The following is a 15,836-nucleotide window of genomic DNA, read 5'->3' on the forward strand; positions in this document are numbered from 1 at the left end:
TTCATGGCTCTATGTATTACCTTGTTGCTGTTCTTGATCCTGGTTGTAATCAGCATTAAGGTCTAAATGTGTACGGATGAATGACTAAGTTATGAAGTTCTATGCAATTTGAAGGTGTATTGTCTAAAATGTGAATGTGATTTTGCAATTTTTTTCTCATCTTGAAAAATGAAAGAAATCCAAACTGATTTCAACAAGCATAGAGTGTACACAGAATATGAACTGATAATCCAAAGATGCTTTGATATCATTCCAGTGAACTGGAGCATTGTTTTGCAACCAAAGCATACATGTCATTCACATACTTATACCTAACCAAAAGGTCATCTTTCTGCTGTACAAAAGGCAGAAAAGAAGAACATGCACTTAGAGTTTTTGCATGATTTACAATTTCACACACATCATTACTTGTCCTCTTCAACCAACAGCACCATCAGGATTGTTCATTGCAGCAGAAACCTTCTTGTGGGATGTTTTCTTCTTGCCAGCCGCAGTCTTCTTTGTAGCAGTTGTTTTCTTCACAGTAGTGGACCTTGATCTCCCAGCCTGTGTTGCAGTAGTGGGTGGAACTGGCCTAGCTGCTGGTTGGTTAGACAATATGAAGCTTGAAAATGGAAGTGGTTCTTTTTCCAGTAATCTACTCTGTGATGACTGAGAATGGAGATGATTAGTTTGAATAAGATGTTGGGTGATCTGGAGGAATTAAATGACAGTGACACTAACCTCTGCTTGCATCTGGGACATCATGGTACTTGATAACTGGGACATCATTGGCATGTCAGTTTCTTCAAACATGGAAACCTATAACATATATTTGATAACTTAGATAAGACATACTAGTACAATGTGCTAAACATGAGCAGTTACCTGACTAATCACTGGCATAGCAGTTTGAACTAGCATCATTGGCATGTCACTATAATCTTCAGTTGCAGCTTCCTCAAAAACCTCTTCAGTTTCAATTGGCATAGAAGTTTGGCTCCTCTGTGCAGGTGTCTTGGGTGGAAGTCCAGCCTTTCTCATGCTACATGTAGCCCTGTTATGTCCTTTGTCTCCACAGTATCTACATGTCATTTGAATTCCATGCTTTGTCAACCTTGGTCCATGACTACCTTGTACCTCAGATGGCTGCTTCTTCCTTGATTTAGGAGGCCTTCCAACTTTCTTCACATATACTGGTGGTAGAATTACATTGCCTCCAACTTTCTGCCATGTGCTCTTGTCTTTACATGGCCACACATTGTGGCCATAAGCACTGAGATAGCTATTGGAAGAGTAACACTCAGGAACAACTGACTCTGGTGTGATCCTTTCATGCCTCAAGCATGAAATTGCATGAGAGCAAGGGATTCCAGTGAGGTCCCACCTTCTGCAATCACAAGTCTTCATATTGATGTCCACTATGAACCTATAGTCCCTATCTTGTACCTGGAATATGCCCTGTCCAGCAGGCATTGCATAATATGTATTGGCCCATTCTGTGTTCCTATTAATTATCTTCTTTATCTTAGGACAGATGGGTCCCTGCCACTCTTCTCCCACCTCCCTCTGTTTTTTGTAGAACCTGGACATTAGCTGTCCCTTGATCTGCTCTAGCATACTAAGAATTGGCATCTCCCTTGCCTCCAAGATATAACTGTTGAACACTTCACAGCTGTTGTTCAGCAACATGTCACACTTTGGAAAAGTGCTGAAGTAAGCTCTGACCCAGGTGTTGAAAGGCATCTTCTGCAACCACTCATAGGCCTTCTGATCCAGGGTCTTCATTTTCTCCATGTTCCTATTGAACTGAGGTATTGAACTTGACCTTGCACAACACCAAAGCTGGTTCTTGAGATTTTCACCTTTGAAGTGGTGTTGGAAGTTGGAATATAGGTGTCTGACACAGAACCTATGTTCAGAGTCAGGGAAGACCTGTTGAACTGCTAGAATAAGACCCTAAAAACAAAAGTACAAACATATGAAAATGGTGTTTTCACCTAGCAAACAACTACAACAAAGGATATAGTGCTGTTTTTACCTTTTGTTTATCTGTCATGATGGTCCAAGGATATGTGTTATCTATGCCAAGGTCATTTTTTAGTGTCTCCAAAAACCACTTCCATGTCACTAGTGATTCCACTTCCACTATTCCAATGGCAATTGAGAAGATACATCCATTTGGATCAATGCCCACAGCTGTCAGTATTTGTCCACCATACTTAGTCTTAATGTGGCATCCATCCAAGCATATGATAGGCCTACATGCAGTCAAGAAACCTCTTTTACATGCATCCAATGACATGTACAATGTGCTAAATACATTGCCATCCAGGTTCAGAAAGAAGCTGTTGCCTGGGTTACTTCTTCTAAGTTCATGACCATAATCCCAAAGTAACTTGTATTGCTCCACCTCATCTCCCATAACTTTCTTCATAGCTAATCTTTTAGCTCTAGCAAGCTTGGACCTTGCTGGAGTTATGTTCCAGTCCCTCTGTACTGACCTAGCAAAATTTGTGAGGCTCATCTTCTGATCTGCCCTAAATGTTTCCAGATACTTGTCAGCAAGCCATCTTGATGTGCACCTCTTCAAAACCCACTTTTTCTGGCATGTGTGTTGTCCATTGAATTGCTTGATAACCAGACCATGGGATCTGCTATCCACTGAAGCATACAAGTTCCAAGGACAACCTTCTACATAGTGTGCTTCAATCCTCTTCTTCTCATTCCTTGGCAATTTAATTTCAACCCTATGCTTCAAACTGTATTCTGTAATTGCTTCCCTTAGAATCTCAGGGGTTGCAAACAATTGACCCAACTTAAATATTGGGTTATGCATATCCTGCTCTCTAAAAGTCTGAAACCTTAGTCTTCCTCCACTTTCATCATCTGATTCAGGCAACTGCAGCTCATCATCTTCTGTTGACATGTCATCTTCACTGTTATCTACAACACTGAAAGCTTTCTTGCCCTTATCTTTCTTCTTGCTTGCTTCTTCATCATCTGCATACTGAAAAAGGTCATCATCATCTGCATCCAGTTCGTAGTCAGAATCAACAAAATCAGGGTCCTCTTCACTGTTATCACCAGCACTGTCATCATCTCTGCCATCACCAAAATTAGGGTCCTCTCCACTGTTATCACCAACCCTCCCACTATCTGCATTGTCCATATGCATAGTCTTCATAGGACTAAAAACCTTGGGAGGTGAGTTCAATGGGTTTGCAACATTGTCATCCCAAGGCATTCCAGAAAGGTTGTCATCATGGTCCAAATACAGCATAAAATTCTTAAATTTGTGAACTAATGAGGACATTACCATTGTGTCTGTGTCAGACCAAATCAATCTCAACCCATTTGAAAGATTCTTCCCAGGTAGCAGCCAGAACACCTTCATGTTTGGATTTTTTGGGTAGTGTAACTTAAAAACAAGTTGCTCTATGAAAAGAGGAGACCATTTAGCAACTTCTACGTGGTCAAACCAACTAACTCTTCCACTCGGATAGGATTTGTTTAACCCTTGAGAAACAAAGCACCCCCCATGATGCATTTCCACTGAGAATTCTTCATCATCAGTGCCTACAGAAGAAAACCCCAAAATCTACAGCATAAATGACCAATACATGAAACCCTAGCCGACAAAATAAGATATTTTCTGCAACAAGCGACCTAATCGACGTAAGAAATACCTCATAAACCAACCGATTTCAGAGTTCATGACATCGAAGAACTCACCATACTGTGGCGCCCGTGCCCCCAGTGGTCGCAAAGAGGCCACCATCGCGCCGACCGGCCGCGATCTGCGCGGCAGTCAGCACTCGGCACCACCACCCCGCACAATCTTCACCGCCTCCACCGGCTATGTCGGCGTCGGTCGACCACCCGCCGCCTCCGTCGTCCCACCCAACGCCCCGGCGTCGTCTGAAGACGATGTCTTCGAAGGGAAGGGAGAGGAAGGGGTGAAGAGTGAGGGAATGGAAAGCATAGGGGGCTATCGGCAAAAAAAACGAATGGCAAAGGGCCCTCACGTGCTGCTCACATGACATATGGTGTTGTCATGCATTGCCACGTAGGATCTAATCCCTAAACGGACAGATTTGGACCTGAATGGCACAACTTAAAAGTTCATGTACCCAAACCTGCACTTTCAAAGTTAATGGACTTGAATGACACAACACAAAAAGTTGATGGACCTACAGTGCATTTATCTCTATGTTATATGTCCCGAAAAGGATATCAAATATTTTTAGTGTTGCTCGAAAAGTGGTAAAGTTTTTTTTGCGTGGTAATGGTTGTGTTCGGCGAAAGGTATTGAGTGCTAAGACAACATAAAATAGTGTAGTCGGGTGCTGTGTTGCCGAGGGGCCTGTCGGCTGACCAAAAGCCGACAGGTCATGTCGGCCCTCCAGCGACCGGTAGGGCTGCTGTCGGCACTAACAGGTTGGCGGCGGCTGCCATGTGAGCCTTATTGGCTGCTGACATGCCGACATGCGACCTGTAGGCCTTCCAGCGGCAGACAGGGCCCTGTCGGCCGTCCAGTGGCCGACATGATGCTATACCTGCAATAAATGAATAACAGCTTCTAAATTTGCAATGATCATTTAAAAAAATTATTTAAAAAAAATTCTGCAAATGTTCACGTGTTGTGCTGTTCTTCAGGGCAAGAGAGAAGCAACCAAGAGTGATTGGCGGAATCTGTCTTTGGTCAACTGGCAAGACAATGTTTCTTTTTTTTCTAAACAAAAGAGGACTCTGAGCTGGAAACGCGTGCCAAGAGCAAAGCAGCGGATTGCCAGACTGCTTAGAAAAAAGCGTTGTTCCACGATTCATCATGGCATGGCACAAGACGGAGGGAGGGGCCCAAACAAGGAAGCTGGAACTATCGTGGAAAAAGATGGAGCCGAGTTGTGTGGCCACACGTTCCATGCTACCACGGCGACTGGCGAATGCGCGCTTTGTTGTTTGACGTTGAGGCGACAAAGGCTATGTTATTTGCACAAGAAATAACCAAGAAGGATAAAGGAACCTAACGAATAGGTGCTACAGGCCCTGTTCTACTGGTGGTATTTCGGATGATTCAATAGTGTTTCTGTGAGGAAGAATAAGCCAAAATAAGCACAAGCCGGCTGAAAAGTAGATGAGCAGAACATGGTGATATTCTTTTTTGTTTAAAGTGATGTAAAATACCTGGAGGTCATCAGATATGCTGCTCCCGTCTGTGCCATTTCCAATCGTTGCCACCGTTACCTCAGTTCCACCTATTCCTACGCAACGTATGCAGATGAGAGGTTTCTGGATTTGAGATCTACTGTTGTGCCATCTCCCAATGAAAAAGGGCTAAGCTTTAGGACAGATGTTATAGAATAATAGGCAAAGGGGTAACCTTTAACTAGCGTCTGGCAATTTGGAAGAGCAAAACAGAGAAAATTTAATGTAAATTGGTTTATTCAAAAATTCCATGCGAAGGGCGACGTCGTGATGACTTGTCGGCCATCAGTCAAGCCTCCCAGCCCCTGCCCACCCACACATGCATTAACTTTGTCCAGCGATGAAAGGAGCAATGATGAGGACACAATTTATTAGTATAGTGATGGGTTTGTTCAGCGATAGCACGTTGACAATTGGCCCAGTTCTAGGTTTGTTCAGCGATGGCACGTTGACAATTGGCCCGGTTCTGCCGGTGGCGTTCCGGCTGATTTCGACTGATTCTTTCTGTGAGAGAGAGCGAGCCTAAATAAGCATAGGCTAACTGAATAGTAGATGAGTAGAATAGGGTGAATATCAAATGCAGGAGTACAGGCGTAGTACACTGCACGCTTGAGAGAGGACAACAAATACGTGGGGCTCAGCTCGCGTACTGCATCTGCTTCATCCCTTTGTGCCAGTATGCCAAGCAAATAGGCCTTGCCTTCTCTTTATCTCATAAGAACGAAGTGATGTGTTGTCTTTTCAAACGTTTCACATGCTGCGCTATTCATCGGAGCAAGGGAGAACCAGCCAAGAGTGAGTGATGGTGAAAGGTCCTAATATGTCTAGAAGGGGTGAATAGCCTATTTAAGAATCTACAAATCAACTAGAGCAATTTGATTAGTATGACAAATAGCGAAAAGCAAACTTGCTCTAGCTCTACAAGGATTGCAAGCCACCTATCCAACAATTCTAGTTACAATGATTGCTAGACACACAACTTGCTATGATACTACTCACTAAGAGCTCTCAATCTTGCTACTATAAAGAGCTCCACTAAATGAACTTAAATAGCAAAGCAAGCTCTCAATTCTAATTACACTAAAGAGCTTGCCACAACTAGTTTGCAAGAATTTAAATGAGTGAGTAGGATGATTATACCGCCGTGTAGAGGAGTGAACCAATCACAAGATGAATATTAAACCAATCACTGGGAGAATACTAAATGGCAAGAGACAACCGATTTTCTCCCAAGGTTCACGTGCTTGCCAACACGCTACGTCCCCGTTGTGTCGTCCAACACTTGGTGGTTCGGTGGCTAAGAGGTGTTGCACAAACCTCGTCCACATGATTGGACACCGCAAGAACCTACCCACAAGTGAGGTAACTCAATGACATGAGCAATCCACTAGAGTTACCTTTCGGTGCTCCACCGGGGAAGGTACAAATCCCCTCACAATCACCAGAGATGGCCACGAACAATCACCAACTCGTGCCAATCCTCCACCGCTGCACCAAGCCATCTAGGTGGTGGCAACCACCAAGAGCAACAAGCGAATCCCGCAGCGAAACACGAATACCAAGTGCCTCTAGATGCAATCACTCAAGCAATGCACTTGGATTATGTCCCAATCTCATAAAGATGATGAATCAATGATGGAGATGAGCGGGAGGGCTTTGGCTAAGTTCACAAGGTTGCTATGTCAATGTAAATGGCCAAGAGGGTGAGCTTGAGCCGGACATGGGGCTTAAATAGAAGCCCCCATGAAATAGAGCCGTTGGACTCCTCACTGCACTGAACATGGGCCGATCGGACGCTCCGGTCAGATTGACCAGACGCTCGACCCCAGCGTCCGGTCCTCAGATCTTCGCCACGTGTCTCCTGCTTCAAACGTTGTTCGCCCGATCTCAACGGTCAGAAGACGACCGGACGCAGCAGCGAACAGTGATCGGACGCTGAACCCCAGCGTCCGGTCATTTCTAGTAAGCTTCCAGAGACGGTTTTTCCTGACCGGACGCGTCCGGTCATGCTTGATCGGACACAGCCAGCGTCTGGTCACACGGTGTCTTCCTCTGTGCTGCCATGTCAACATGACCGGACACAACTTGCCAGTGTCCGGTCGCTGAGTGACCCAGCGTCTGGTCGTTTGACCGACGCCAGCGTCTTCGCTGTTACTACTGACCAGACGCGCTGGTCCCTCTGAGACCAGCGTCCAGTCACCTTGTGACCAGCGAGACCAACCCCTTTTCACCTCTATCTTCTTCACCCTTGCTCAAATGTGCCCACCACCAAGTGTATTACCTTGTGCACATGTGTTAGCATATTTTCACAAATGTTTTCAAGGGTGTTAGCACTCCACTAGGTCCTAAATGCATATGCAATGAGTTAGAACATCTAGTGGCACTTTGATAACCGCATTTTGATACGAGTTTCACCCCTCTTAATAGTACGGCTATCAATCCTAAATGTGATCACACTCTCTAAGTGTCTTGATCACTAAAACAAAATGGCTCCTATCATTTATACCTTTGCCTTGAGCCTTTTGTTTTTCTCTTTCTTCTTTTCCAAGTTCAAGCATTTGATCATCACCATGCCATCACCATCGTCATGATCTTCGTCATTGCTTCATCACTTGGAGTAGTGCTACCTATCTCATAATCACTTTGATAAACTAGGTTAGCACTTAGGGTTTCATCAATTAACCAAAACCAAACTAGAGCTTTCAATCTCCCCCTTTTTGGTAATTGATGACAACCCTTTCACAAAGATATGAATTATAATTTAATTGAATCCATGTTGCTTGCCCAAGCATATTTACCATGTGTAAAAGAATATGGACAAGTTTCATGAGCTCCAAATGGTAGCAATTGCTCCCCCTACATATGTGCTAAGAGTTTGGATTGTAGCTTGCACATATGCTTAGATAGGAAATATAGGAGACAATTTCTACCATATGATGCTAAGGTATAAGAGATGGACCTTTGAAGCGTGATACCAATCGGAGTGCACCAATATACCATCCTTAGCACCATTAGTAACTAGACATACACAAAAACTAGAATACCCCATGAGATCAACATTAGAAGCAAGGGTCTAGTTTTTATAATGTGAGCATGAGTCTAGTTACTTAGCCTATGCATACTAGTTTTTCATTTCATCATTCAAACCTATAACTAGCACATACCACACAAGCATGGATATTGAAATGTAAGACTTGTGCTATGCAAGCAAATATATGAAATGCACATCAAAATGCAACATACAAGTTTATGAGCTTGCTCCCCCTACTTGTGTGCATTTTTGTTTGATTGATCCCCTTACAATGTCATTTAATTTGTTTGCTCCTCCTATCTTACTATCTTTGTGAATTTCTCTCCCCATTTGTCAACAATTAGCACAAAAGGTGAGCTCAAATTATAGATAGGTTGTGGTGAAACCATGTGAAGTGAGGATCATTTTGCCAATTTGGTTCAATCTAGATCACTTGCAAAAGATATTTAACTTGGTTTGATCCAAGGACAAGCTTCTTCACACCTCCAAATAAGGGTTATCTTGTACCATGTTGAGTTAAACACTTATAGCTTATTTTCTAGATCAAACACTAGGTTTACAAGCCCACAAACATGTCATATGCTACCACTAGATCATTTCAAGCATACAAGCAATAGTGGTACCATACAAGTATCAAATTCATTTGATTTTCATGAATGAGCCTATTTAAATGCGAAAGATGTCTAGATGCACTAAACATGTCCTTAGCAAGGATGTATGCCGTGCCAATCAACTTTTACCTTGAATTGCTCGAAGGAGAGGCATGTCATATAAGAGGGGGTGCATCAACACATATTGGAGAAGTCAAGTATGTTCAATTCATTCCTTAGCTTGCAAAACCTATTTTCATCAAGTGGCTTGGTGAAGATATCGGCAAGTTGATCTTCGGTGCCCACACTCTCAGTGCAAATGTCCCCCTTTTGTTGGTGATCTCTTATGAAATGATGGCGGACATCAATATGCTTTGTTCTTGAATGTTGAATCGGGTTGTTGGTAAGCTTTACGGCACTCTCATTGTCACATAGCAATGGCACTTGCTTGAATTTGATCCCAAAGTCACTCAAGGTAGCCTTCATCCAAAGTAATTGAGCACAACAACTACCGGCTAAAATGTACTCCGCTTCGGCGGTTGAGAGTGCTACACTATTTTGCTTCTTTGATGACCAAGACACAAGTGATCTTCCCAATAGTTGATATGTGCCCGATGTGCTCTTTCTTTCAACTTTGCATCCCGCATAATCGAAGTCTGAATATCCAATCAACTCAAATCTTGCTCCTTTGGGATACCACAATCCAACATTTTGTGTATGCTTCAAGTACCTCAATATTCTCTTTTTTGTCTTCAAATGTCTTTCTCTTGGTGAGGCTTGAAATCTAGCACACATGCATACACTAAACATCACATCCGGCCTTGATGCGATCACATAGAGTAGGCTTCCAATCATAGACCGATACATTTTTTGATCCACCAAGTTGCCACTAGCATCACTATCCAAGCTTTCACTTGTCCCCATTGGTGTACTAATAGCTTTACTATCATCCATTCCAAACTTCTTGAGCATGTCCTTGATATACTTGCCTTGACTCACAAATGTGCCATTCTTCATTTGCTTGATTTGAAGACCAAGGAAGTAGCTAAGCTCTCCAATCATGGACATCTCAAACTCATTTGCCATCATCTTGCCAAACTCCTCACAAAAATCTTGATTTGCTGACCCAAAAATGATATCATCAACATAGATTTCCATTACAAACAAGTCATTTCCAAGCTTCTTGGTGAAGAGAGTGGTGTCAACCTTTCCCATCTTGAATCCTTTAGAGAGTAGGAAATCCTTCAATCTCTCATACCATGCTCTAGGTGCTTGTTTTAATCCATACAAAGCCTTTCTCAACTTGTAAACATGGTTGGGTTTCTTCTCATCTTCAAAACCGGGAGGTTGCTCAACATACACAAGCTCATTGATGTACCCATTGAGAAATGCACTCTTCACATCCATTTGGTACAACTTGATGTTGTGGGCACAAGCATAGGCTAACAAGATCCTAATTGCTTTCAATCTTGCAACCGGGGCATATGTTTCTCCAAAGTCAAGACCTTCAACTTGAGTGTAACCTTGAGCCACTAATCTTGCTCTGTTCCTTATTACTATCCCATCTTGATCTTGCTTGTTCCGAAAGACCCATTTGGTTCTAATCACATTATGATCCTTAGGCCTCTCAACTAACTCCCATACTTGGTTTCTATTGAAGTTGTTTAGCTCTTCATGCATAGCATTCACCCAATTAACATCATTCAAAGCTTCATCTATCTTCTTAGGTTCAATAGATGACACAAATGAGAAATGCTCACAAAATGAAGCCAATCTTGATCTAGTTTGCACACCTCTTGAAATATCACCAATGATAGTGTCCAAGGGATGATCTCTTGCAACATTGGTTGGTTGAAGCACTTGCACTTGATTTCTTGCATTTGATTGATCATTTGGTTGAGATGATGAACTAGCCACTTGTTGATCTTGCACTTCATCATGACTGGTACTTGCTTGAACTTGATCATGAGAACCACTAGCTTGCACATTTGAGTTAGAGAGCACTTGATTCTTCTCATTTTCAACATCAATCACTTCTCTAGGCCTTATATCACCAATGTCCATGTTCTTCATTGCATTGACCAATTGAGTGCCTCATACATCATCTAGATTCTCATCTTCCTCTTAGGAACCATTTGTTTCATCAAATTCCACATCATGAACCTCCTCAAGAGTACCACTAGCCAAATTCCAAACTCTATAAGCCTTGCTAGTAGTGGAGTAACTAAGCAAGAAACCTTCATCACATTTCTTCTCAAACTTGCTCAATCTAGTGCATTTCTTCAATATGTAGCATTTACAACAAAAAACCCGAAAGTATGCTATGTTGGGCTTTCTTCCATTCAATAGCTCATAAGGTGTCTTCTCCATCATAGGGTGACAATAGAGTTGGTTGCTATAATAGCAAGCCGTGTTGATTGCTTCGGCCCAAAAAGAATGACTCACATTGTACTCACTCAACATTGATCTTGCCATGTCAATCAAAGTTCTATTCTTTCTTTCAACTAAGCCATTTGATTGTGGAGTGTACTTGGCCGAGAATTGATATTTAATTCCAAATTCATCACACAACTCATCAATCTTAGTGTTCTTGAATTCACTACCATTGTCACTTCTAACTTTCTTGATGGTTGTTTCAAATTCATTGTGAATGCCCTTGACAAATGATTTGAATATTGCAAACACATCACTCTTGTCCACTAGAAAGAATACCCATATGTATCTAGTGAAATCATCCACAATCACAAATCCATATTTGTTTCCACCAATGCTAGTGTATGTGGTTGGTCCAAACAAGTCTATATGCATCAACTCAAATGCCTTAGACGTGCTCATCATGCTCTTCTTAGGATGTGTGTTACCAACTTGCTTTCCATCTTGACATGCACTACAAAGCTTATCCTTCTCAAATGTGACATCTTTCAAGCCTCTAACTAAGTCATGCTTAATCAACTTGTTCAATTGTTTCATTCCAACATGACCAAGCCTTCTATGCCATAACCAACCCATGCTAGACTTAGTGATCAAACATGTTGTCAATTGAGCTTCTCTAGCATTGAAATCAACCAAGTATATATTCTCATATCTAAATCCTTTGAATATCAAGTTAGAGCCATCTACACTTATGATCTTTACATCATCCACACCAAATATGCACTTGAAACCAAGATCACACAATTGAGCTACCGACAATAGATTGAAGTTTAAGCTCTCTACTAGTAGCACATTGGAAATGCTCAAGTCATTGGATATTGCAATCTTACCAAGCCCTTTGACCTTACCTTTGCCATTGTCACCAAATGTGATACTATCAATCCCATTGCTCTTGTTTTCATTAATTGAATTGAACATTCTTGGATCACCGGTCATGTGTTGTGTGCACCCACTATCGAGTACCCAATGTCTTCCTCCGGGTTTATAATTTACCTACAAAAGAAGATCAATTCTTTTTAGGTACCCAAACTTGCTTGGGTCCTTGAAGATTAGTTACCAAGGTCTTTGGTACCCAAATGGCCTTCTTCTTTGGGCCCACAATTGGTGTACCAATGAACTTAGCCTTCACACCATTGGCACCCTTAAAAAACATGTAACAAGAATCAAATTTAATTGAGGATACATTAGGTAGCTTGTTCTGGTTAATCTTGCAATATTGCTCTATATGCCCAACTTGCTTGCATCTATTGCAAAACCGACCATTGCCCTTCACAAAGCTAACTTTGGGAGTGACAAAAGCCACCTTGCCTTTCTTGGGGGTATAGCATATTCCCTCTTTGTTGAGAGAAAACCTTTGGCTACCCAAGCACTTTAGCAAGCGGGCATATCCACCATAGGCATTGCCTAAGGCACGAGTGAGCTCATTCACCTCCTTCTTGAGGGTCTCATTTTCCACCATTAGTGAGGCATCACAAGAGAGACCATCACTCAAAGGTGAAGTGGAAGTGGTAGTGCTACAAGAAGAGTTAGTGGGAGCAACTACAATGGGCTTATAAAAAGATTCATCAATAAGATCACAAGTTAGTCCCACATCACATGATACGATCACTTGCTCCTTCTTGGCTTCCTCCACTTTGACTTGCTCAATGAGAGAGGAGTGAGCCTTTTCAAGCTTAGAGTGAGCTTTGCCAAGCTTCTCATGGGCTTCCATTAGCCTCTCATGAGTGGCATTGAGCTCATCAAAGGATTGCTCAAGAAAATTTACCTTCTTGCGTAATTCTTTGTACTCCTTTCTCTTCATCTCATTGCAAGCGTGCACTTGCTCACACATGTACAAGAGTTCCTCCTTGGTGTACTTCTCATCCTCATCATCATCATTATCACCATTCCTACAAGTGTCACTTTCACATTCATCATCATCACTCACATCATATTTTACCTTGGTAGGCTTTGCCATGAGGCATGTCGATGGAGTGTCGAAGATGGAGAGCTTGTCGTTGATGGTGATGCTTGCTAGTGCTCTCTTAATAGATTTCTTGTCATCATCACTAGAGCTATCACTATCCGAAGAGCCATCACTATCCCATGTGACCACATAGCCTCCACCTTTCTTCTTCTTTTGGAAGGTCATTCTCTTCTCCTTCTCCTTCTTTTCTTTCTTATCCTTTTTGAGCTTCTTCTTCTCATCCTCATCATTATCACTATTATAGGGACAATTTGCTACAACGTGATCAGGGCTCTTGCAATTATAGCATCTTCTCACATATTCTTTGCTTTTGGTGTGATCTCTTCTCTTTCTTGCACCATAGCCTTTCTTCTTCATGAATTTTTCCATCTTGCGGACAAAGAGGGCCATAGCTTCATCATCAGTATCACTAAGATCATCATCATCACTTGATTCTTTCTTGGACTTGCCCTTGTTCTTGGATGATGATGAGCTAGCCTTGAATGCTATACTCTTCTTCTTCTTGTCTTCTTCCTTCTTGTCATCCTTGTCATTCCCCTCCCTTTCCACACGGTATGTCTCTTGGGTCATGACATCACCTAGTACTTGGTTGGGGGTAATCTCCTTCAATCCTCCTCTTATGATGAGCAATCTCAATATCTCAAATCTTGGAGGTAGGCACATCAAGAACCGATGAGAGACATCATCATCCTTGATCTTCTGTCCTAATGCCTTCAAATCATTGACAATCACTTGCAAACGATGGAACATCTCTGGAATGCTCTCATCTTTCTTCATCTTGAAGCTTGTCAATTTATCCTTGAGGATATACAACTTGGCACTCTTCACCGCCGGTGTGCCCTCATATGTTTCCTCCAATATCTTCTACACCTCATTTGCTCTTTCACAATCCTTGATTTGCTCAAACACCTTGGAATCAATGGCATTGTATATGGTGTTGAGAGCCATTGTATTGTATTGCTTGTTGATCTTATCTTGGTTAGTGGGATCATTGGGATCAATGATAGCATAGTCATTCTCGGTCACTTCCCATACTTGATCATTGATTGAACCAAGATACATCCTCATCTTTCTCTTCCAATAATCATAGCATGTGCCATCAAAGAACGGTGGTTTGCCCCCCACATGGTTGAACACAACTTGAGCCATAATTTGACACCGAGGTTGTTAAGCCTTTAATTAAACGGTGACCACGGCTCTGATACCACTTAAAAGGTCCTAATATGTCTAGAGGGGGGTGAATAACCTATTTAAGAATCTACAAATCAACTAGAGCAATTTGATTAGTATGACAAATAGCAAAAAGCAAACTTGCTCTAGCTCTACAAGGGTTGCAAGCCACCTATCCAACAATTCTAGTTGCAATGATTGCTAGACACACAACTTGCTATGATACTACTCACTAAGAGCTCTCAATCTTGCTACTATAAAGAGCTCCACTAAATGAACTTAAATAGCAAAGCAAGCTCTCAATTCTAATTACACTAAAGAGCTTGCCACAACTAGTTTGCAAGAATTTAAATGAGTGAGTAGGATTATTATACCGCCGTGTAGAGGAGTGAACCAATCACAAGATGAATATTAAACCAATCACCAGGAGAATACTAAATGGCAAGAGACAACTGATTTTCTCCCGAGGTTCACGTGCTTACCAACACGCTACGTCCCTGTTGTGTCGACCAACACTTGGTGGTTCGGCGGCTAAGAGGTGTTGCACAAACCTCGTTCACACGATTGGACACCGTAAGAACCTACCCACAAGTGAGGTAACTCAATGACACAAGCAATCCACTAGAGTTACCTTTCGGCGCTCCGCCAGGGATGGTACAAATCCCCTCACAATCACCGGAGATGGCCACGAACAATCACCAACTCATGCCAATCCTCCACCGCTGCACCAAGACGTCTAGGTGGTGACAACCACCAAGAGCAACAAGCGAATCCCACAGCAAAACATGAATACCAAGTGCCTCTAGATGCAATCACTCAAGCAATGCACTTGGATTCTCTCCCAATCTCATAAAGATGATGAATCAATGATGGAGATAAGTGGGAGGGCTTTGGCTAAGCTCACAAGGTTGCTATGTCAACGTAAATGGCCAAGAGGGTGAGCATGAGCTAGCCATGGGGCTTAAATAGAAGCCCCCACGAAATAGAGCCGTTGGACTCCTCACTGCACTGAACACAGGCCGATCGGACGCTCCGGTCAGATTGACCGGACGCTCACCCTAGCGTCCGGTCCTTAGATCTTCGCTACGTGTCTCCTGCTTCAAACGTTGTTCGCCCGATCTCAACGGTCAGAAGACGACCGAACACAGCAGCGAACAGTGATCGGACGCTGAACCCCAGCGTCCGGTCGTTTCTAGTAAGCTTCTAGAGACGGTTTTTCCGGACCGGACGCGTCCGGTCATGCTTGATCAGACACAGCTAGCGACCGGTCACACGGTGTCTTCCTCTGTGCTGCCACGTCAACATGACCGGACACAGCTTGCCAGCGTCGGGTCGCTGAGCGACCCAGCGTCCGGTCGTTTGACCGACGCCAGCATCTTTGCTGTTACTACTGATCGGACGCGCTGGTCCCTCTGAGACCAGCGTCCAGTCACCTTGTGACCAGCGAGACCAACCCCTT

General features: G+C 42.8%; 1 protein-coding gene across 1 annotated transcript; it reads right to left on the minus strand.

Moving 5' to 3' along the window:
* Window positions 1-417: 417 nt before the first annotated feature.
* Window positions 418-3,193, minus strand: LOC136500233 (uncharacterized). Its single transcript, XM_066495602.1, has 4 exons — window positions 2,021-3,193; window positions 868-1,938; window positions 724-801; window positions 418-642 (listed from the first exon to the last, which is right to left on the minus strand). Exons 1-4 carry the CDS (start codon window positions 3,164-3,166, stop codon window positions 418-420), a joined length of 2,520 nt encoding a protein of 839 aa, XP_066351699.1. The 5' UTR covers window positions 3,167-3,193.
* Window positions 3,194-15,836: the final 12,643 nt, after the last annotated feature.

The sequence above is a fragment of the Miscanthus floridulus genome, chromosome 13 (assembly GCF_019320115.1).
Source record: "Miscanthus floridulus cultivar M001 chromosome 13, ASM1932011v1, whole genome shotgun sequence".
NCBI lineage: Eukaryota > Viridiplantae > Streptophyta > Magnoliopsida > Poales > Poaceae > Miscanthus > Miscanthus floridulus.